This window comes from Leucoraja erinacea, unplaced genomic scaffold (genome assembly GCF_028641065.1).
Source record: "Leucoraja erinacea ecotype New England unplaced genomic scaffold, Leri_hhj_1 Leri_1469S, whole genome shotgun sequence".
Taxonomy (NCBI): domain Eukaryota; kingdom Metazoa; phylum Chordata; class Chondrichthyes; order Rajiformes; family Rajidae; genus Leucoraja; species Leucoraja erinaceus.
In genome coordinates this window covers 4181-27662 of record NW_026575747.1, presented here as the reverse complement: position 1 = coordinate 27662, position 23482 = coordinate 4181, and the positions used below count along the sequence as shown (strand labels likewise).

The 23482-nt window shown below is 47.8% G+C and overlaps 3 protein-coding genes and 1 pseudogene across 3 annotated transcripts; all 4 read right to left on the bottom strand.

Moving 5' to 3' along the window:
• Positions 1-4071, bottom strand: LOC129715874 (histone H3). Its single transcript, XM_055665763.1, has 2 exons — positions 1982-4071; positions 1-896 (listed from the first exon to the last, which is right to left on the bottom strand). The coding sequence occupies exon 1, from the start codon at positions 4013-4015 to the stop codon at positions 3605-3607; it is 411 nt and encodes a 136-aa protein (XP_055521738.1). The 5' UTR covers positions 4016-4071; the 3' UTR covers positions 1-896; positions 1982-3604.
• Positions 1-23482, bottom strand: LOC129715876 (core histone macro-H2A.2-like; annotated as a pseudogene).
• On the bottom strand, positions 5124-5507 carry LOC129715875 (histone H4). Its single transcript, XM_055665764.1, has one exon. The coding sequence runs from the start codon at positions 5465-5467 to the stop codon at positions 5156-5158; it is 312 nt and encodes a 103-aa protein (XP_055521739.1). The 5' UTR covers positions 5468-5507; the 3' UTR covers positions 5124-5155.
• LOC129715872 (histone H1-like) lies at positions 6063-6956 on the bottom strand. Its single transcript, XM_055665760.1, has one exon. It carries the CDS (start codon positions 6862-6864, stop codon positions 6208-6210), a length of 657 nt encoding a protein of 218 aa, XP_055521735.1. The 5' UTR covers positions 6865-6956; the 3' UTR covers positions 6063-6207.

Genomic DNA, 23482 nt, shown 5'->3' with positions numbered 1-23482 from the left:
TTATGTAAAGTTGCAATAAATGTTGCCTTTATCGGTCTCTTTTTCTTCTCCCGTCAGGTTGCCAGGTCATTGCTATCTTAGGTACACGATCTGGTGACATTCTGAGTACATGTCCTGCAAATTTCATCCTGCGTACCTCTATGTCCTGGCTGAGAGGCTTTGTTGCAGTTTCCCGGCAGATATCCTCATTTGTGATGTGGTCTCTGTAGCTAGTCTTCAGGATCTTCCTCAAGCAACGTTGTTGGAATGCATCCAATTTATTTTTCATCTTCACATTGAGTTTCCATGTCTCACTGGCAGAGAGGGCTGAAGGGAGGATTACAGACTGGAAGAGCTTGACTTTTAGCATCTTGGATATCCCGCTACTAGAACATAATGCCTGCATTTTTCTGAAGACTGATGCAGCTTTACCAATTCGGGAGTTGATGTCGACCTGTACCTCTCCATCTACTGTGAACATGATGCCAAGAAATGTAACTCTTGTGGCGTTTTCCACAGGTTCCCCATTGATTATCAGTTGGTCTATTGGCTGCTGGTTTCCAGTCTGCATGGTCTTTGGCTTCTGGCAGCGGATCTTTAATTCAACCTTTGATGCATTCTCCTCCAGAGCTGATATCTCTTTAAGGATGTGTCTCGACTCTGCTAGTATTGCAATGTCATCGGCAAAATCTAGGTCTTTGGGGCCTCTTCCTGTTGCAAAATGGGCGGTTGAAAAAACCGAGGGCGGAGCTGGAAGATGAGAGACGTCCCTCTTTCTGTCTGTCACTCTGATTTTGCCTTTTCCCCTCCTTCCTCTTTCCTTGCATTTCCCCGGCAGGTCGGGTCGGTGCGTATAAAAGAAGACAGCAACAGTCAGTTTGTCACAGAGCAGCGACTCGAGTAAAGCAGCATCATGTCTGGCAGAGGGAAAGGAGGCAAAGGATTAGGCAAAGGCGGAGCGAAGCGCCATCGAAAAGTGCTTCGCGATAACATCCAGGGCATCACCAAGCCAGCTATCCGCCGCCTGGCTCGGCGTGGTGGGGTCAAGCGCATCTCGGGTCTGATCTACGAGGAGACCCGCGGGGTGTTGAAGGTTTTTCTGGAGAATGTGATCAGGGACGCGGTCACCTACACCGAGCACGCCAAGCGTAAGACGGTCACTGCCATGGATGTGGTGTACGCTCTGAAACGACAAGGCCGCACTCTCTACGGGTTCGGCGGCTAAATAACTACCCCCTTTATTCCAACACAAAACAAAGGCTCTTCTAAGAGCCACTCAACGCCTCACGGAGGGAGCAATGCCCATGATAACTTATTAATTATAATTTGTTATAGGTTAACTGGGTCCGATGAGATTTCAATTCATTATATTGGATCGTGCAGCAGTCAATGTTCCTGTAAATGAACATTTTGTTATATTGGTGATCGGTTGTACTGTTGTGGAGTGGTGTCAAAATACCGACCAGGTGTCGGAACAGTCTGGGTGGCATTAGGTCATGAAGAAAGGCGTTGCTACATGGAGACACACAGATTCGTGTCGGCGAAATATCGCCTATTCCTTCCCTCCACAAATGCTGTTTGACCGGTTAAGTTATTTCACGTAATTGGAGTCGTCACACAAATGAAAGTAGATTAAATTTTCCCGCTGCGGATTGATAAATTTTCCTTCATTCGACCTTTCTGAAATTCCCCAGCTCCCCACTCACTGCACCCCGTTGGGAGAGAGCTCCGTGTATCTGACGGAGAGAATGCGGACTGTGTAGAAATCCGGATAGAAGCGGCGCGCTTTGTGTGGGGGAAGATGTTGGCTTTATTCATGGCAACTGGAGGGTCGTAACGTGGAATGTGAGTTAGTCCGGGTGTTACGACAGCGGATAAACTGAACGGAAATACCCCGCGCCCACCCCAGCCGGTATTCAGCCCTTCGACAGACACGGTGGGTGACTCTGAAACGAGCCGTTGGGTCGTTAGATTGACGTTTCGCTTATTTGTTTGCTCTTACTGCCAGAGGCTGCGCTGCTTTTCTTGGGCCTGGATATTAGGCAGCACCAAATATCATAGCAGCACCCGCCTCGAGCAATGGTCACGTCTCCCAGCTGCTTGTGGAGCTCCTCGTCGTTGCGGACGGCCAGTTGCAGGTGTCTGGGGATGATGCGGCTCTTCTTGTTGTCCCGGGCCGCGTTGCCGGCCAGCTCGAGGATTTCAGCCGTCAGATACTCGAGCACAGCAGCCAGATAGACCGGGGCTCCGGCACCCACCCGCTCACCATAGTTGCCCTTTCTCAGGAGCCGATGAACACGACCCACCGGGAACTGCAGTCCGGCCCGGGACGAGCGTGACTTAGGCTTAGCCTTGGCTTAGCCGCCGGTTTTCCCTCGTCCAGTCATTTTCAACAATTTCTACGCACAAAGAATGAGGAAATCCTCCCGCACTCGCCCTTCTTGTAGCTTCTAGAGGAATGCGGTGGAGCGCTTCCCATTGGTGGCGCAGCGCTTCATCTCATTGGTGATTTCAAATAGGCCAATCGTACAGCTGTCTCTCTCCAATGAGCAGACGACAACCGGAGATGCGCGGAAAATAACCGCCTGGCCCCAAAATAACAGGTTTGAAAAGCCCGCCCAAAAAGAAAATGTATTTTTCAGGCAAAAAAATAAAAATAATTACACATCTGTGTGTGATACTGGATCCTCGCATCCCAATGATTCTATCCTAACCCACCAACAAGACACACTCAATGTGAATTAATTACCTGAGCGATTCTTAAGAACGCATTCTTACCATTTAAACTGCTAACTTATGGGTACAAACGTTATTCATAGAACATGTTAGAGATCGCTCTTTGCATAAAGGACATTAGACTATTGACGATCAATTGTCTAATGACTCTCGGAGCCGTCGCAGGAATGTTTCCCGAATAGAAACCGGGACTCAAGTTCAAAACAACAGAATGCAGTCACATGAAGATTGAGACAAACTAACGAGAAAGGCGAGGGTGAAGTTTCTGTTTCAATGAGGTCGGCGGGAATGCAGTCACACCTCGTGGTTTGGACGGCTAATTTGATCAAAACAGAATGAGAACTATCGCCTGCGAATGAAATATCGAACCAGTTGCATCAATGCGGTGTCCAAATATCAACACAACACTTTCAATGAGACCGTGCGTGAGCAGAGCCATTAGGATTTCCGTTAGCAGCGTCAGCGCTGTGTGGGTCGTTACTTGGAGTTGGAGTATGTGGTCGCCGCCTTTGTCCCTCCAACCGGCCTCATCACTATGGAGATGGTGTAACTCAGTGTCTGTGGAAGGACTGATCAGCGACTGAGGGGCGCGCGTGGAAAGTGCGTAATAAAGGCGTTTGTTGTCCTTGAACCCGGAGCGCGTGAGAAAAGGGGGCGCAGAGCGAACAGGGGCTGGTCGTGTACACACCATTATGAGCCGTGTTGGCATTTACATCGAAACCAGTTACACTTGAATGACTGAAGTCAGACTCCACTCAGCAGCATCAATTCAGATAAAACCCCGCAGAAAGAACATTGATGTAAAAGGACATTAAAAAGCCAAAGCTCTTTCTTCTGCCGGATTAGTGGCTCTTAAAAGAGCCGTTTGTTGTTGGTGGAGAGGTGGAGTTTAGGCGCGCTCCCCGCGGATGCGGCGGGCCAGCTGGATGTCTTTGGGCATGATGGTGACTCGCTTGGCGTGGATTGCGCACAGGTTGGTGTCCTCAAAGAGCCCCACCAAGTAAGCCTCGCTGGCCTCCTGCAGGGCCATGACGGCCGAGCTCTGGAAGCGCAGGTCTGTCTTGAAGTCCTGAGCGATCTCCCGCACCAGGCGCTGGAAGGGCAGTTTGCGGATGAGCAACTCGGTGGATTTCTGGTAGCGCCGAATCTCCCTCAGAGCCACGGTGCCGGGCCTGTAGCGATGAGGCTTCTTCACTCCGCCCGTGGCTGGAGCGCTCTTCCGCGCCGCTTTGGTCGCCAGCTGTTTGCGAGGAGCTTTCCCTCCGGTCGATTTGCGCGCTGTCTGCTTGGTCCGGGCCATTCTCCTTCAACAGTGAGAGCACAGTGTAAAATACAGGGACTGAATGACGGAGCCGTCTCTGGGACCCGCTTTTAAAGCATCGGTGAAGGTCCGGCCCACAGTCTCTGAATGGTTGGAGCAGAGATGTCACTCATGATGTCCAATTCTTGCGATTGGCTGCAGGTTTGTCAGCACCAAAGTTCTTATAGCAGGATCTTTGGTCAGCATCAGGCGGCGGTTTCAGAAGGTCTGGGGCCGGTAGGGTGGGATACAGAGATTTGTGACCGGCATGTGGCGTGGGGGAATCCCGACAAACCAGAGAGCACGGACTGCAGTATCATTGGTTGCGGGTTGAATTTCAAATTGCCCGCCAATTTCATTTCAACCGAGAACCGAGGGCTGAATTATTATTATTTCATATTATGTATTATTCGGAATGAATTCAGTTTCTGTCAACTTAATATCAAATCCACTTTAACTTCTCGCTTAAATCATGACTGATTATGCGGCGCGGATTTACAGACCGGATCCCTGTGCAGACGGAATTCAGCTCTGCACGTGTCTGGAAATAAGCGACTGTTACCCAGGGAACGGTTTGGAGTCGACCCTCCTGTTGCTGCATTAATCATAAAACATTGAAAATAGGTGCAGCAGTAGGCCATTCGGCCCTTCGAGCCTGCACCGTCATTCAATATGATCATGGCTGATCATCCAACTCAGTATCCTGTACCTGCCTTCTCTCCATACCCCCTGATCTCTTTAACCACAAGGGCTACATTTAACTCCCTCTTAAATATAGCCAATGAACTGGCCTCAACTACCTTCTGTGGCAGAGTTCCAGAGATTCACCACTTTCTGTGTGAACAATGTTTTCCTCATCTCGGTCCAAAAAGATTTCCCCCTTATCCTTAAACTATGACCCCTTGTTCTGGAGATATATAGGTAAAAGGGAAACTGACATCGCCTTGTGTATGATCTTTTACTGTCGGCTTTGCATTCTAATGACCGCGGTGATCAAGCTAAAAACAGTTATGTTCAGTGGTGGAAACACACATCTCAATCTGCAACTACTCTAATTCCCTAGTCTCTGCTCTTTCTGTGAGGTTGTGTGTGGCTCTTAGAAGAGCCTTTGTTTTGTGTTGGAATAAAGGGGATAGTTATTTAGCCGCCGAAGCCGTAGAGAGTGCGGCCCTGTCGTTTCAGAGCGTACACCACATCCATGGCAGTGACCGTCTTGCGCTTGGCGTGCTCGGTGTAGGTGACCGCGTCCCTGATCACATTCTCAAGGAAAACCTTCAGCACCCCGCGGGTCTCCTCGTAGATCAGACCCGAGATCCGCTTGACCCCACCACGCCGAGCCAGGCGGCGGATAGCTGGCTTGGTGATGCCCTGGATGTTATCGCGAAGCACTTTGCGGTGTCGCTTTGCTCCGCCTTTGCCCAGTCCTTTGCCTCCTTTCCCTCGACCAGACATGATGCTGCTTCACTCAAGTCGCTGCTCAGCGATAATCTAACTGGCGCTATCGCTTTTTATATGCAGCGCCCCGACCTGCCCGAGATACGCAGAGAGTGAGAGGCGGGGAGAGGAGGAGACAAAGTGACAGACAGCTTCCTCTCATATTCCAGCTCCACGCCCCAGATTCCAGAAAACATTTTTCAAACGGTGTGCCCACAAACTACCCGAAATTTAGCGCTCCGGCCGAACTTTCAGACAGACATTCCGTGGTAAAAGTCAGTGATATTATCGCTGTCAAATTAAATTGTCTCCTTCCGGTTCATCCTCGGAGCCCGTTCCCTCTGCCGATATCGCCCACCCCACAGCGTTCAACAGCTTTTAACACGGATGATTTGGCAATATTACTGCGTTGATGTATGGGCTCTGAGGGGGGGATTTTGTCAGTGTTATTGTCTCACTGACATGGAAACGGCTTTGAACTCAGCTTGAAGCCAAACGTATGCCCAGTCCGAGTGAGGTTTAGCCCGGACATACCATTTAGTTGTATTCCATATACTGGATACCGGGAGGAGAGGTGGGGGGTGCCGCGAATGCAGCGAGTTACAAGGAACCCCCGGTAATTTAAACGAGTCCCCACTGGCACTGAGCTTGTCTTGGGACAGGGATCGCTTGAGTCTGGATCAGCTCTTTCCTGAGAGATGTGGGTGGCTCTGAGAAGAGCCGTTGGGTTCAGGTGTTTACAATGTGCGCTTTATAATTCACTTTTTGATCATTGCCTTCTTGGGTTTCGCCGATTTCGTCTTCGCCTGGCCTTTTACCGGCTTCTTGGCCGCCTTCGTCTTTTTGACTACGGCCTTTTTTTGTTTTTTCGGCGCCGCCTTCTTGGGCGATGATTTCTTCGCCGCCATTTGTTTAAGCGCTGGTTTCTTGGCCACAACTTTCTTGGTGAGAGATTTCTTCATCGAAGATCTTTTGGTGGTAGATTTTTTTGCCAGTAATTTCTTGGTCGGGGTTTTCCTGGACGTTGATTTCTTGTTCTTGGATGTTTTGGCTGCAGGAACCACTTTCTTTTCCGACTTCACGGCGCCTTCTCCCTGACCGGTCTTGAAAGAACCCGAGGCGCCCACGCCCTTGAGCTGAACCAGGGAACCGTTTGCTAATTTTCTCTTGATGCCCGACTTGATCAGGTGGCGGCACTTCTCCACATCCACACCCTTGGCGGCCAGTCCCTTCTTTATCGCATAGAAAGACATCCCTCGGCGATCGTGGCAATCCGCCACAATGTTGTCGATCTGGTCGCCCAGCTTCGGACCGGCTGCATTCTTCCGGGCGGGCGCTTTCTTCTTCTTGGGAGCCTTGGTTTGGGCGGCGGGGACGGCTTGAGGAGCCGCTTCGGCGGCTGCGGTCTCGGTCATGTCGGTGACTCTGCACAAACTCTCTCTGACACTCAGGACTGAGTGAGAAATGAAGCGAGAGGCGGCGGCACAGCGCAACTTAAAGGCAGCGAGCGGACGGGGCGGAGACATCCTGCTCTCAGATCACGGCCCCTTCGCCTCGCTGTGTTTCTCTGTCCTCAAAAACTCTCCGATTCCAATTAAAATCAGATATCTCGGAGACCTAAATTACCCTCGGTACATCTCTGAGACCGGAATGTTTATTGTCCAGTAGATTTGATAGGAATTAAAGGCAGCGCTTTCCATTTCGCCCGGTTTCACTGCTGCACTGAGGGCGTTCTCTGCCCCGATCGCTGACATGCTCGCTGCTTATCGTCAGAAATATCGAAACCAACGTAAACTATCCGGTTAATTCCAACTTCAGGACTGAGCTGGGAAGTGGGGCGATCGCGTGCCACTGATAGCTTTACATTTTTCACCAGAGGGGCTGGGAAATCCGGCAAAGTGTTCGGACCCACAAACACATTGACATCAGTCTGAGCCGCCCGCCCCTTCAACACACTCTCTGACACAATGTTCACATCTACACATTCACAGCTCAGACAGGTGGCCCGTTGCACAGTTCCCAGGATGGAATTACCTCGACGATCGACCCGTGCTGTGGATTCTCGATGGTTACGTGTAGTTTCCCAGCTCAGTAACCGTTAAACTCGTTGACTCCGCCGCTCCTCAGAGTCTCTGATCCCTGAAATCGGATTCGTCTCTTTCATACATGAGCGACCCTCTATTTTAAACAGTCCAACACCCGACACAGACTCCAGTTGTGGTATCAACTCACTGTATGTCTGAAATATAATTTATTTACTTGTTTTTTATTAAAACTGATATAATTATGGTCACTGGCTCCCCACTGACACTTCAGTCACTTGCTCTGCCTGATTTACCAATAGGAGGCCCAGTGTCGCCTCCTCTCTGTCAGGCCCTTCCACATATTACTTGAGAAATCGTTCCTGGACGCATTTAACAAATTCCACCCCGTCCACATAGCCTCGAATCTATGGCAGACCCAGTCAGTGTAACGGAAGTTGAAATCACCTACCTGTTATACATACAGCCTTCTGCAACCCCACTGCCTTACATCAGGTAACCTGTTAAGTTCACTAATTCTGTCTGCGTCTGCATGCGAGTTATTACAAATCATGCACCAGGACCCTAAGATCTCTGTGAACCTCAGGCCTTTGTCATCTCTTGGTTTTTGGAGTTGATTTATTATTGTCAAATGTAGCAATGTACAGTGACAACGTTTATTTTCCATGTAATGCTGGGAAATCGTTCACTCATTCAATACATTATTGCAAAAAGAAAACAAAGTGCAAGGGGACACAACGAGGTGGATTGGAAGATTGGAAACATATGAAAGGTGTCAACAGTCTGATAACAGCGGTTTTCAATTTTTTTTACAAATAAAAAACTGGCAAAAAAGTAGCTGTTCTTGTGCAACAAATTGCCTTCAGAAGTCACTTAATTAGTAAATAGTGTCCACTTGTGTGTAATCTAATCTCAGTATAAATACAGCTGTTCTGTGAAGGCCTCAGAGGTTTGTTAGAGAACATTAGTGAACAAACAGCATCATGAAGCCCAAAGAACACACCAGACATGTCAGGGATAAAGTTGTGACAAGTTTAAAGCAGGGCTAGGTTATAATAAAATATACCAAGCTTTGAACATCTCACGGAGTACTGTTCAATCCATCATCCGAAAATGGAAAGAGTATGGCACAACTGCAAACCTACCAAGACATGACCAGTGCAACAAATGCAGGGATCAACTTAAAGTAAATAGTGGTTGTTGTCTAATCTAAGTGAGTTTTGAGTTATACATTAGTGAACAAACAGCATATGAAGCCCAAAGCTGTCAGGGATACAGTTGGGACAAGTTAAAGCAGGGCTGGTTTATAAAAATGCTTTGAACATCTCACTGGATCTGTTCATCCATCATCCGAAAATGGAAAGAGTATGGCACAACTGCAAACCTACCAAGACATGGCATCCACCTAAACTGACGGGCCGGACAAGGAGAGCATTGATCAGAGAAGCAGCCAAGAGGAGGAGCTGCATAGATCCACAGCTCAGGTGGGAGAATCTGTCCACAGGAGAACTATTAGTGAGCACTCCACAAATCTAGGGAAGAGTGGCAAGAAGAAAAGCCATTTGAAAAAAAAAGCCTTGGTGGGGGACAATGTGGAAGAAGGTTTTTTTGGCCTAAATGCAAAACGCTTTGTGTGGCGGAATACTAACACTGCACATCACCCTGGTGTAGTGCTGTGGGGAAGCAGGGACAATTGATGGGGAAGATGGATGGAGCCAAATACAGGGCAATCTTGGAAGAAAACTGTTAGAGTCTGCAAAAAGCTTGAGACTGGGCAGAGGTTCACCTTCCAGTGGACAACGACCCTTACAGCCAGAGCTACCATGGAATCCAAAGCAAAATGTTAAATGGCCCAGTCAAAGTCCAGATCTAAATCCAATTGAGAATCTCTGGCAAGACTTGAAAATTGTTGTTCACAGACGCTCTCCATCCAATCTGACTGAGCTTGAGCTATTTTGCAAAGAAGAATGGGCAAAAATGTCAGTCTCTAGATGTGCAAAGCTGGTAGAGACATACCCCACAAGACTTGCAGCTGTAATTGCAGCGAAAGGTGGATCTACAAAGTATTGACTCACGGGGGCTGAATATTTTTGCACGCCACACTTTTCAGTTTTTTATTTGTAAATTTTTTTTAAAACCATGTATTCCACTTCACAATTATGGACCACTTTGTGTTGGTCTATCACATAAAATCCCAATAAAATACATTTACGTTTGTGGTTGTAACGTGATAAAATGTGGAAAAGATCAAGGGGTATGAAAACTTTTGCAAGCCACTGTATATTAATCCATTTCCTTGCATTGGGACTTCATCTTCTATGCCTTACCTATTTATCCATCTGTCTAAATGTTTCTTAAACACGGTGACTGTATCCGATTCCACCACCTTCTCTGGCACATGATTCAGATATCAATCAATCCCTTTGTAAAAAGAACCCTTCGATTTCCTTTAAAACTCCATGTGCCTTACCTCAAACCTATCGCCTCATGTTTTTGAAACACAGACCATGCTTCTCTAAGCTCCCCCCATGGCTCAATCCTCCAGTCCAGGCAACATCCTGCTGAATTTCCTTTGTACTCTCTCCAGCAAAGCCACATCCTTCCAACAGTCTGGTGACATTTACTGTTCAGCCAAAATGAAAAGCTATGCACTTGTTCAAGTTAAGTTCCATCTGCCAATCCTTGGGTCTCTGTCCCAGCTGATTTAAATCCTGTGGCAATCTTAGTTAACCTTATTCGCTGTCGACTGTACAACACTGATCCCTGCAGCACAACACTGGTCATTGGCCAAACTCTAAAACAGCTCGACACAACAATATCTATAGCCAGTTTTCTATCGATTGAATAGCTCACCCTGGATCTCTTATGGTCTAACTTCTGGACCTGTGTGCCATACATGACCATGTCAAAGGCCTTGCTAAAGTCCATGTGGCAACATCTACTGCCCTTCCTTCGCCAATTTCCAAGGTCCCTTTTTTGAAAAACCCAGTCAAATTCTTGAGGCATGATTTCTCATGCACAGAACCATTATGACTGTTCCTCCTCAGTCCTTGCCTTTCCAAGTGCAAGTGGATCCACTCATAATCCCCACCAGTAACTTTCCCACCACTAACATTAGGCTCACTGGTCTGTAGTTCCCTGCCTTTCCTGAACAGTCTTTCTTAAGTAAAGGCACCACATTAGTCTTCCGGTATCTCAGCCTTGCCTAACAGTAATACAAATATATCTGCAGAGCCTCTGCATTTTCTTCCCTGGTTTCACACAATGTCCAAAGATAGCCTTGATCAGGCCCCTGGGATTTACTCTTCGTTTTGCACTATAAGACCACCAGTGCCTCTTTCCAGATTGAACGTAGAACAGTACGAGTCCTTCAGCCCACAATGTTTGTGCCAAACATGATGCCTGATTTCATCTGCCTGTACATGATCCATACTTCTCTATTCCCTGCACATCCATGTGCCTATCTAAAATCCTCTTATACACCACTATTGTATCTGCCACCACCAACCCAGGCAATGCAAACAAGACCCCCACTATTCTTAGTAAAAAACCTGTCCCACATAGCCCTTTATGCTTTCTCCCTCTCATCTTACAGCTATGCCCGCTGGTACTGGACATTTGCAACCTGCAAAAATGTTTTGACTGTCTACCTTACCTATGCCTCTCAACGTTGATATGTTACCAGACATCGTAGTTCTCTTCACTGAATCCCTCAGTTCATGTAACATTCTCCATGGCTCCAAATATAGATATCCACATTGATCCTTCAGCGACCTTAATCTCTCCTGAGTTACCTTTAGCTCTTAATATACACAAATCCACCCCTTTTATAACCTTCTCTGCCAAAGTGCCCTCTTTTTGGTCTTTTGCTTTTCCACTTAAGTTACTAGATTTGCTTCATCTCAGCTTTCTACACATGATATACACCTCGTTGTTCCTTCCTCTATTTCCTAAAAGGATTGATCAATTCAGTTTGTTGACAAATACGTTATTTAACTTTTACAGGTGTACAGTTGCATCATGGTCTGGTTTGGCAACTGAAATGCCCTTGAACAAAGAAAACTACGGGGGAGACATTACAGGTCACTCACAGGTATAACCTCTCCAACATCTGAGCGATCTGTAGAAGGCAATGCTTTAAAAGGCAGCTAATATGTGCAACGAGATTTAGTATGCAGCTTCCAACCGATGTCAAAAAAATAAAATAAATAAATTAACAGTGCGACGTGACCATCTGAGGGAGACAGTCCAGGGGGGATGGGGGGCACTCAGCAGGGCCGGTTCAGAGCAGCTATAGCTCTGGGAATAAAGCTGTTTCTGAGTCTGGAGGTTCGGGCGTAGAAGGCCTTGTAACGTCTGCTGGAGGGAAGTAGTTTGAACAGTCCATTACAAGGGTGTGAGGAGTCTTTATGGATGCTGACGGCCTTCCTGAGGTACCATGTGTGGTAGATGCCCTCCAAGGCTGGTAGCTGTGTCCCAATAATCATCTGCGCTCTGTGGACGACGCGCTGAAGAGCTCTCCTCTCTGCCTCCGTGCAGCTGAGATACCACACAGAGATGCCATAAGTTTATATGCTCTCTGTGTTGCAGCGGTAGAAGGTAGTCAGCATCTGTTGGGGAAGACCAGTCTTTTTTAAATGCCTTCTTGACCATCACAGCGGTGTTAGTGGACCATGTGAGGTCCTCTGAAATGTGAGTGCCCAGAAACTTAAAGCTGGACACTCTCTCCACACTTTCCCCATAAATGGAGATTGGGGTGTATTCTCCATTATGGGACCTCCTGAAGACAATAATCAGCTCTTTGGTCTTGGAGGTGTTTAGTGACAAGTTGTTACGTGCGCATCAGTCCGCCAGGTTCTGCACCTCCGCTCTGTACTTTGTTATATCACCGTTGGCTCAATCACTGTTGTGTCGTCTGCAAACTTCACGATGGTGTTGGTGTCGAATGGGGGAACACAGTCGTGAGTGAAGAGGGAGTAGAGCATGGGGCTTAGTACACAGCCCTGTGGTGTGCCGGTGCTCAGGGTGATAGTGGAGGACAGGTGCGGGCCCAGTTTCACTGCCTGCGGTCGCTCCGTCAGAAAGTTCAGGAACCAATGGCATATCGGCGAGCTGAGGCCTAGCTGGTGGAGTTTGGTGGTGAGCTTGGTGGGGATGACCATATTGAATGCACAGCTATAGTCAATGAAGAGCATCCTCACGTATGTGCCCTGTCTATCCAGGTGAGTCAGGACAGTGTGAAGAGCCAGAGAGATGGCATCCTCTGTCGATCTATTTGCCCTTTATGCAAATTGATGAGAGTCCAGTGAGGCAGGGATGCTGGATTTGATGTGGGAGAGAACCAGTCTTTCGAAGCACTTCATTGGGATTGGAGTTAGGGCAGGTAGTCGTTCAGGTTGGTGACTTTAGACTTTTTCGGCACCGACATCGGTGGCTGTTTTCAGGCACTTGGGGACCGTTGCCAGGGAAAGAGACAGATTAAAGATTCTCGTGAATACCTCCGCCAGCTGTACAGCACAGTCCTTTAGTACCCTTCCCTGGACTCCATCCGGGCCTGCAGCCTTGCGTGGATTGATCCTACGCAGAGCGCACTGTACCTCCTGAGTGCTCAGTGTTAAGGCCTGTCCCTCCGCCATGGCCGGGGTTATTCCACTCCTGGTGGTGTTGCCAGTTTCGAACCGGGCAAAGAAGGTGTTTAGTTCGTTGGCCAGTGTGATATCACCGTGGGGGCAGGCGGGGCTGCTCTTGTAGTCAGTGATGTCCCTGACACCCTGCCACATGCTTCTGGTGTCCGCGGTATTGAAGTGGTCTTCCACCCTTTGCCTGTGGATGTCTTTGGCCTTTTTTATGCCTTTGTTCAGGTTTGACCTGGCAGCACTTTAGGCAGAAGTGTCCCTGGATTTAAAGACATTGTTGCGTGCCCTTAGCAGATTCTGAACCTCCTTGTTCATCCAGGGTTTCCGGTTTGGGAATATCTTTATTTGCTTGTCCACTGTGACAGTCTCCACACAGCAGTTGATGTAGGAGAGCACAGTGGATGTGTACTCCTCCAAGTCTACCTCTGTACCACTGGTTGCCTGTTGTGCAAACAGGTCCCAGTCGGTGCGATCAAAGCAGTCCTGCAGTTGTAGGGTGGCATCCTTGGGCCATATATTGACCGTCCTTATTGCAGGTTTGGTCTTGCGGATGAGGGGTTTGTATGCAGGCAGAAGAAACAGTGAGAGGTGATCGGATTGTCCCAGGGATGGGCAGGGGAGAGCTCTGTAAGCGTCCTTGATGTTGGTGTACACTTTATCCAGCGTGTTTGAGCCCCTGGTAGGGCACTGCACATGCTAGTGGAATTTGCGGAGTGCAGCTCGTAGGTCGACCTGATTAAAGTCCCCTGCAACAAGAAGGCACCGTCGGGGTGAGCATCCTGCTGCTTACTGATGGCCGAGTGCAGCTGTGCTAGCGCTAGGTTAGCATTAGCCTGTGGTGGGATGTATATGGCCATGATGATAACCACAGTAAACTCCCGAGGCAGGTAAAACGGCCTACATTTAATCACTAGGTATTCCAGGTCTGGGGAACAGTAGCTCTCTACTGTAGTGTGGTTGGTACACCAGTCATTGTTGATATAGATACAGAGCCTGCCGCCCTTGCTCTTACCGGAGTCTTTGTTCTATCAGCACGATGCAGTGACCGTTTGGTTAGGTCCACAGCCCCATCGGGAACCAGCGCGCTGAGCCAGGTCTCTGTGAAGATCAGCACACAGCAGTCTTTCAGGGATCGCTGGGTGTTGATCCAGAGCCTTACCCCATCCAGCTTGTTGGTGAATGACCGGACATTCGTGAGAAAGACGCTTGGGAGCGATGGTCTTTGTGGAGCCTCCGTAGCCTGTCCTGCATCCCCGCTCGCCTTCCACGTTTCTGCTTTCGCTCCCGGCGCTTGCTCCGTCTCCTGCCCTCCGGAGTGGTGATCCAGGGGGCTGTTCTGCCCAGCTCCATCGGGATTTTGGTGAGGGTGCTGTAGTACTCACAAGCCAGTTTCTCGCAGCCACGTCCGATATTGAGCAGTTCCGTGCGGCTCCATGTGCGACCCGTCGGGATTGCAATGTGGGTCCTGGATTTCCTCATCCTGGAGGTGAGTTTCCTACTATGGTTTCTGGGGGTACTGGGGTTTCTAGGGGTTCTGAGGTTTTTAAATACCTTATTTTCACAGCCGCGTTCGGTACCGGGCTGCTCCTGAATTGACTCGGACTTGGGAGCGCAAAGCCGCTGCGTCTGAACGTGCCGCCATCTTGCATCTACATTAACTCTGCCCCCATAATCAGATCAGTTTTATTTTATCTCACGTTTACTGTTTACACAATTGTGACCGGCTGCATCTCTCACCTCTTTCATTGTTCTTTATCTCTATCATGAATTTTCGTTGATCTTTTTCATCGCTTCTGGCTCGGAAACGATATTATATTTTGTTCACTTTTCTATCACAGTTACAGTTTCTAGTTCATTTCTCCAGTTGCAGATTTTACAGCGAAACGTCTCTGTGATTTGCCTGTGCGCAGTGACTGCCCGTGCCTGTGCCTCTGATGGACAGCTCTCTCTGCCCCTCCCCCCGGGCAGCGGCCTCCCTGTCACGGAGTGAGAGACAATTTCACTGAAGAATCCAAGACGTAGCTCTGGGCACCCGCATGGGCCCCAGCTATGCCTGTCTCTTTGTAGGGTACGTTGAACAATCCTTGCTCAAGGCGTGCACTGGGCCTGTCCTCGAACTCCGTCTCCGTTACATTGATGACTGCATCGGTGCTATCCCCTGTATCCAGGCAGAACTCATGGACTTCATCAACTTCACCACCAATTTTTATCCTGCACTCAAATTCACTTGGACCATCTCCAACATCTCCCTCCCCTTTCTTGATCTCACAGACTCCATCACAAGAAATAGACTATTGACTAACATCTATTACAAACCCACTGACTCCCACAACTATCTTGACTATTCTTCTTCCCACCCAAAGACTCTGTCCTTTACTCTCAATTCATCCGTCTACACCACATTTGTGCTCAAGATGAGGTGTTTCATACTAGAACATGTGAGATGTCCTCATTCTTTAGGGAATGGGGGTTCTCCCTCTCCCATCATAAACAAGCCACTCATTCCCGTCTCCTCAGTACCCCTTGCTCCCCCTCTCCTAGTGACAACAGAGACAGAGTACCCCTAGTCCTTACCTTCCAACCCATCAACATTCGCATACAACACATAATCCTCTGAAATTTCCGCCACCTACAACAGGATCCCAGCACTAGCCACATTTTCCCATCTCCACCCCTTTCCGACTTCTGCAGAGACCATTCCCTCTGCAACTCCCTGGTTAACTCATCCCTTCCCACCCAAACCACCCCATTCCCAGGTACCTTCCCATGCAACCACAGTAGATGCAACACCTGTCGCTATACCTCCTCCGTCAACCCTGTCCAGGGACCCAACAGTCCTCTCAGGTTAGGCAGAGGTTCACTTGCACCTCCTCCATCCTCATCTACTGTATCTGTATTTCAAGATGTGGACTCATATACATAGGCGAGACCAAACGCAGACTGGGCGATCGTTTTGTGGAACACCTTCGCTCAGCTCGCATGAACGAGCTGGTCCTTGCTCTCAGCCATTCTCGTGTCGATCTGCGGCCTGACTGGCAGTTAAGAATGTCATTAAATTGGAACGGGTGCAGAAGAGATGCATCATATGTTACCTGGGCTTGCATTATAGGGAGAGGATGGATGGGCTGGGCCTTTAAACTTTGCAGCATTGAAGGCTAAACAGTGACCTTTTTGATGTGTACCTGAAACTGATGGGCAGGATAAACTGAATGAACAGTTTTTTCCCCCCCGGGTAGAGGATTCGTAAAAAAAAGGCACACAATGAAGGTGAAATGAGATAAATTTAAGAGAAACCTCAAGGGCAACACTTTTATTCAGAATGTCGTCCACATCTGGAATGAGCTTCCAGAAGAATCTATAGGAGTGGATACAATTATGACATTTGGACAGATACAAGGCCAGGAAGGTTTTAGAGGGATATGGGCCAAAAGTAGGTAAAAGAGACTAGCCCAATATGTCAACGTAGTTGGTATGGACAAGGTTTCCATGCTGTACAGCTCTATCACTTTATGACTTGTATTTTATACAATGACAGATGACTGGCACTCACTGTGTGAATTAAAAAGATTTAGGTTTATTATTGTCACGTGTACCAACAGGAAACAATAAAACTTCCCTGCACTGTACTGCAAGGAGACAGGCGTGGAAAACACACTATTTGACCATCACACCGCACAATAATGTAATGACATGGACCTCACACTTCCCTGTGGGGCAACAGATTTCCAACACCAACCCCTCCTGTACAGATAAAGACAGGAACACCCCCTGCACTACACTGTGAAGTCACAGCCCAGTACAGATCACACAGCCTGTGGTCTGAGAGATTTGCACCAGCCACTCCCAACACTGTAAGGGCACAGACCTGCACAAACCATCTCAGAACTGCATGGAGACTGCCCAGTACAGCTCCAGCACTGACAGCAGGGAGATGGACAAAGGGAAATCAGCCACAGTCCAAGACCAAGCTCAGGGAACTGGGTCTCTGCACATCCATATGCAACTGTATCAAATTCCTGGGCATGCATATTTCTGAAGATCTGTCCTGGCCCCAGCACATTGATGCAATCATAAAGAAAGTGCATCAATGTTTCTACTTCTAAGACTGGGGAAATTCAGTATGCCAACAAATACGTTATTTAATTTCTATAATTGCATCATGGCCTGGTTCAGCAACTTGAACGACCAGAATCAAGGATGATTGGACAAATGGATGAACACTGCCCAGTCCATAGACACAAAAAGCTGGAGCAACTCAGTGGCACAGGCAGCATTTCTGGAGAGGTTGACGTTTCAACTCAAGACCCTTCTTCAGGCTGGTTAGGGAAAAGGGAAACAAGCGATATGGAAAGGTAAAGAACAATGAATGAAAGATATGCAAAATAGAAGCAATGATAATAGTAACAGGCCATTCCTAGCGAAGAAGCTAGTGCGTCTTGTGTGGGGGAGGGATAGAGCGAGAGAGAATGCCGGGGCTACCTAAAGTGAGAAACATAGAAAAAGGTGCAGCACTAGTCCATTCGGCTCTTCGAGCCAGCACCACCATTCATTATGATCACGGCTGATCATCTAAAATCAGTATCCAGTTTCGGCTTTTCCCCCCATATCCCTTAATTATTTCAGCCCTACGAGCAAAACCTAACTCTCTCTTGAAAACATCCAAAAAAGTGGAGTTACAGTGTCTACCCTCCAGTACACAGGAACTGATCCAGAGTCGAGTGAAAATTGGAAAATGATCACCAATGCATCCATGATTTCTGGGGTACACCTCCTTGAGTACGCTGGGATGTCGACCATCAGGCCCTGGGGATTCATTTGCCTCCAGTCCCAACGGTTTACTAACACAATTTCTTGACTAATGTGAATTAGTTTCAGTTCCTTCCTCTCATTAAATCCTAGTCCCCCTAGTATTTCTGGGAGATTGTTTGTGTCTTCCTTAGTGATGGCAGAACTAAAGTACTCATTTAACTGTTCGGTCATTTCCTTGTTTCTCCATTATAAATTCACCTGTCTCTGCTTGTTAGGGACCTACATTTGTGTTCACTAATCTGATCCTTTTTACATATCTAAAGAAGCTTTTACATTCTGTTTTTATATTCCCGCAAGCTTTCATTCATGCTCTTTTTGCACCCTCTTAATTAACGACTTTGTCCTCCATTGAGTTCTAAATTTTACGGTTCTTCCCACAGTCCTGGTGTTGCTGTTACGTTCCCGCCCTCTGCACTGACACGGAAACGTTATCTTCTTATTCCCTCTCACCTTGACACTCTCTGCAAATATTTCACCCACAACGTTACATATAGAGCAGACTAATATCAACAAGGCACTGCATTTGCATTTTGCTGCTGTTGATGTGGTTTAATTGCTGTGGTGAACATGATGTATTAACTGTAACCTCCTGTGTTGTAAGTCCCCTGAAATCTCACTTCTTATCAAGATCACTACAAGTTCTTGGTCCTTTCACTGAACCTAACTTTTACACCTAAGTGAGGATTTGACCCCGGTTTATGAATAATAACCTGTCCATAACCTAATCCCCTTTGCACAAAAATCCAACCACTGTTATGTTCCATGAATCGTATTTGTTTTGAATGGTTAGCAGGTGAAATTAATGGGAGGTTACATTCCCAGAAACTCCTAACAGATAATTAATTCACTCGCAGTCTGTATTGTAAATGGATCGGGATCAAGTGGCTAAACCACATTCACACATTTATAATGTGCTAGACTAAGTGGGACCAGTTGGGCTGGTCACCCAAAGCAATATTCCAGCTCTCCACGAATTCCAATATTGCTCGCCAGTGGGGGGGAGGGTTTCTGTTGCACTGGTATGGGTGCTGTGGGCCGAAGGTACTTGTTTCCAGAGGGCTAGTATTGACATTGTGCGCCGAATGGATTATTGGGCTTGCAGCTCAGTCACTGAGGCCTGGCAGCTCAGTCACTCAGACCTGCCAGGCAGGCAGCTGAGAAACTGCCAGAAAGTCTGCCCAAAACAGGTGAGAGAGAAGGGGGAGAAGGTGGACTGAATAGATTATTGGTCTGGCAGTTCAGTCACTTATGGCTGGTGGGCTGGCCGTTCAGTCACTTACAGCTGGTGGGCTGGCAGTTCACTTACTCACGGCTCGTGGGCTGGCAGTTCACTTACTCATGGCTGGTGGGCTTGCAGTGCAGACACTAACGCCGGTACACTGGCAGTTAATTCAGTCAGTCTTCCCTTCATCCCCCCACTCTGCTGCTTGCCATTCTCCTTCCCCCCACACATTCAGTCCAGCTCCCTACAACCTCCCCCCATGCACTCTTAGCGGATCTCCCACAGAGCAGCCATTCCTCCCTATTAGGTTCCCATTGTGATGAAGAACACGCAGGCATGAAAAGTGGAAAATTGATTTATTAAAGTTTAAATAGTTATTTCTTGTTGTGTTCTGCTGCCCACTGCCTTTTGATGGCTATTTGCTGTTGATTAAAAAAAGAGACAATTTTAATATAGAGAGATTGAGCAGTTGTAATTTGTTGTAATTCTCAATCCTCTGGACTCACTGAAGATTTTGTGCAAAACATTTTTTTCATGCGGGGCTGTCGGGGGTTGGGTGGGGGGTGGCTTCTTCTTTCCTGTGGTGTGCACAGCCTAAAGTTGTAGGACAACTTTTCCTATTTGATCTTCTGTTTGTGCATGTCGAGTTGATTGCATTAGTCGAAAGAGGGCGGACCACGTGAAGGTTGCAATCTTCCACCCCGGGGGTGGCAAACGTCCTGCAGCCGAGCAGAGGTGGATGGCTTCAGGCGGGGGCTCTCGTGGGCTGATGAGGGAGGGGGTGTCCTGCTGCGAGGGATAGAAACATAGAAATTAGGTGCAGGAGTAGGCCATTTGGCCCTTCGAGCATGCACCGCCATTCAATATGATCATGGCTGATCATCCAACTCAGTATCCCGTACCTGCCTTCTCTCCATACCCCCTGATCCCCTTAGCCACAAGGGCCACATCTAACTCCCTCTTAAATATAGCCAATGAACTGGCCTCAACTACCCTCTGTGGCAGAGAGTTCCAGAGATTCACCACTCTCTGCGTGAAAAAAGTTCTTCTCATCTCGGTTTTAAAGGATTTTCCCCTTATCCTTAAGCTGTGACCCCTTGTCCTGGACTTCCCTAACATCGGGAACAATCTTCCTGCATCTAGCCTGTCCAACCCCTTAAGAATTTTGTAAGTTTCTATAAGATCCCCTCTCAACCTCCTAAATTCTAGAGAGTATAAACCAAGTTTATCCATTCTTTCTTCATAAGACAGTCCTGACATCCCAGGAATCATTCTGGTGAACCGTCTCTGCACTCCCTCTAGGGCAATAATGTCCTTCCTCAGATTTGGAGACCAAAACTGTACGCAATACTCCAGGTGTGGTCTCACCAAGACCCTGTACAACTGCAGTAGAACCTCCCTGCTCCTATACTCAAATCCTTTTGCAATGAAAGCTAACATACCATTCGCTTTCTTTACTGCCTGCTGCACCTGCATGCCTACCTACAATGACTGGTATACCATGACACCCAGGTCTCGCTGCATCTCCCCCTTTCCCAATCGGCCACCATTTAGATAATAGTCTGCTTTCCCCGTTTTTTGCCACCAAAATGGATAACCTCACATTTATCCACATTATACTGCATCTGCCAAACATTTGCCCACTCACCCAGCCTATCCAAGTCACCTTGCAGTCTCCTAGCATCCTCCTCACAGCTAACACTGCCCCCCAGCTTAGTGTCATCTGCAAACTTGGAGATATTGCCTTCAATTCCCTCATCCAGATCATTAATATATATTGTAAATAGCTGGGGTCCCAGCACTGAGCCTTGCGGTACCCCACTAGTCACTGCCTGCCATTGTGAAAAGGACCCGTTTACTCCTACTCTTTGCTTCCTGTTTTCCAGCCAGTTCTCTATCCACATCAATACTGAACCCCCAATGCCTTGTGCTTTAAGTTTGTATACTAATCTCTTATGTGGGACCTTGTCGAAAGCCTTCTGGAAGTCCAGATACACCACATCCACTGGGTCTCCCCTATCCACGCTACTAGTTACATCTTCGAAAAATTCTATAAGATTCGTCAGACGTGATTTACCTTTCGTAAATCCATGCTGACTTTGTCCAATGATTTCACCACTTTCCAAATGTGCTGCTATCCCATCTTTAATAACTGACTCTAGCAGTTTCCCCACTACCGATGTTAGACTAACTGGTCTGTAATTCCCCATTTTCTCTCTCCCTCCCTTCTTAAAAAGTGGGGTTACGTTTGCTACCCGCCAATCTTCATGAACTACTCCAGAATCTAAAGAGTTTTGAAAGATTATTACTAATGCATCCACTATTTCTGGAGCTACTTCCTTAACTACTCTGGGATGCAGCCTATCTGGCCCTGGGGATGGGGGTGGCTTCTGGAGGGGGAGCATCCTATAGCTAGGCGGAGGGCTGCGTCTTGAGGTGGGGATGCTAGTGGGAGGGGGGGGGGGGGGGGGGGCAGTGAGTGGCCCACTCATGGCCTCTGGACTCACTGCCTTGGGACTAACTCACGGTCTCTGGACTGACTGAGCAACTCATGGCCTCTGGACTTTCTGACTGAATCACAGCTTGTGGACTGACTGATGCCCGACTTTTGTAAACTAAAAACTGTAACATCCACATTGAAGGACAGCTTCTTCCTGACAGCCATCAGGTTATTAAACATAACGAAATACTATATTATTTGTACTATTTGTTATTTGTTGATTACACATACACCCTCTACCACACCCCCCACCAATTCACAAATTTACGGTAAATTAGTGAATTACAAATTACTTGTCCCTGGGCCTTTGGCGCTCTTTTTAAATGTTCTTTCCCTTTGACTCACTTACTTGGGACTCACTTAAATCTTCTTTCCCTTTGACTCACTTACTCTCGCTGCTTCTCTCCTCTCTCCGGCGGTCTGAGCTCAGTCAATCGGAGAAAAGACTGCAGTGTGATTGCCGGCCAATTTCAGTGCAAACTAGAACAGAGGCAAATGTTATCATAATATATTTTCCATCAACATACCGATTTTAATGTCCCCATGAATCGTATGCGCTGCGAATTTACTGATCCGCTAGCGAAACTGATGGAATTCAGCTCTGCCCGAGGCTGGATATTAGTCGCTGTTTTCGGAGAGAAACCGATGTTGATGTTAGTGTTGCTGCATTAATTGTTCTGTAGGTGAGTGGGAAACTGAGTTGGTTTCGAGGAGGATGTCTTACTGTAGGTCGCTGCCAATGTTCTGAGGAATATCTGCCTAAATGTAGCTTCCCGCATCAGCCAACCACTGTTTCATGTTTAGTTTTGAGGTATAACGCGGAAACTGACCGTTCGGAACAGCGAGTCCGCAACGACTAGCGATCCTCACACATGAACACTATCCTACAAATGATAAGTGTTTGAAAAACATATATATTTTAAAAATTTATATCAAACCAAGTGTGGGAGGATACGGGGAGAACGTAAAAATTGTGCACAGGGAACCACCCGTAGTCAGGATCGAACCAGGGTCTCTGCGCTGTAAGTCTACCGCTCCGCCACCTTGGTAGAAAACTCAATGTAGTCGGATTTCGACAACGACAAGGAACACTTGTCCCGCACTAAACATAATCGATGATCAGCCCTTCCACAGACATGGTGAGTGGCTCTGAAAAGAGCCTTTGGGTCACTATGTTGAGTTTATCTCGCTTACTTGTTCGCTCCGCCGGCTTTCTTGGGTAACAACACGGCCTGGATATTGGGCAACACACCGCCCTGAGCGATGGTCACCCCTCCCAGCAGCTTGTTGAGCTCCTCGTCGTTGCGAACGGCCAGCTGCAGATGTCTGGGGATGATGCGGCTCTTCTTGTTGTCCCGGGCTGCGTTGCCGGCCAGCTCGAGGATTTCAGCCGTCAGATACTCGAGCACAGCAGCCAGATAGACAGGGGCTCCTGCACCCACCCGCTGAGCATAGTTGCCTTTCCTCAAGTGCCTGTGAACACGACCGACCGGGAACTGCAGTCCAGCCCGGGACGAGCGAGACTTGGCCTTGGCCCGAGCTTTGCCGCTGGTTTTTCCTCGTCCAGACATCTCCTGATGTTTTGTACACGCAGAATGAGAAAATTATCACAGACTCGCCTTTCTTATACCTGTTTGAGGAATCCAGAGAACCGCTGGTGATTGGTGAAAAAGGACATGATCTCATTGGTGTGAAGAATGACCCAATCAGAGAACTGTTTTATCTACCAATCAAAACCCACAACAGAAAAGCGCTGAAAATAACTGCCAGTCCCTCCAAAACTCGAACTTTGAAATAGCCGCCAAACTATAAATCTGTATGTCA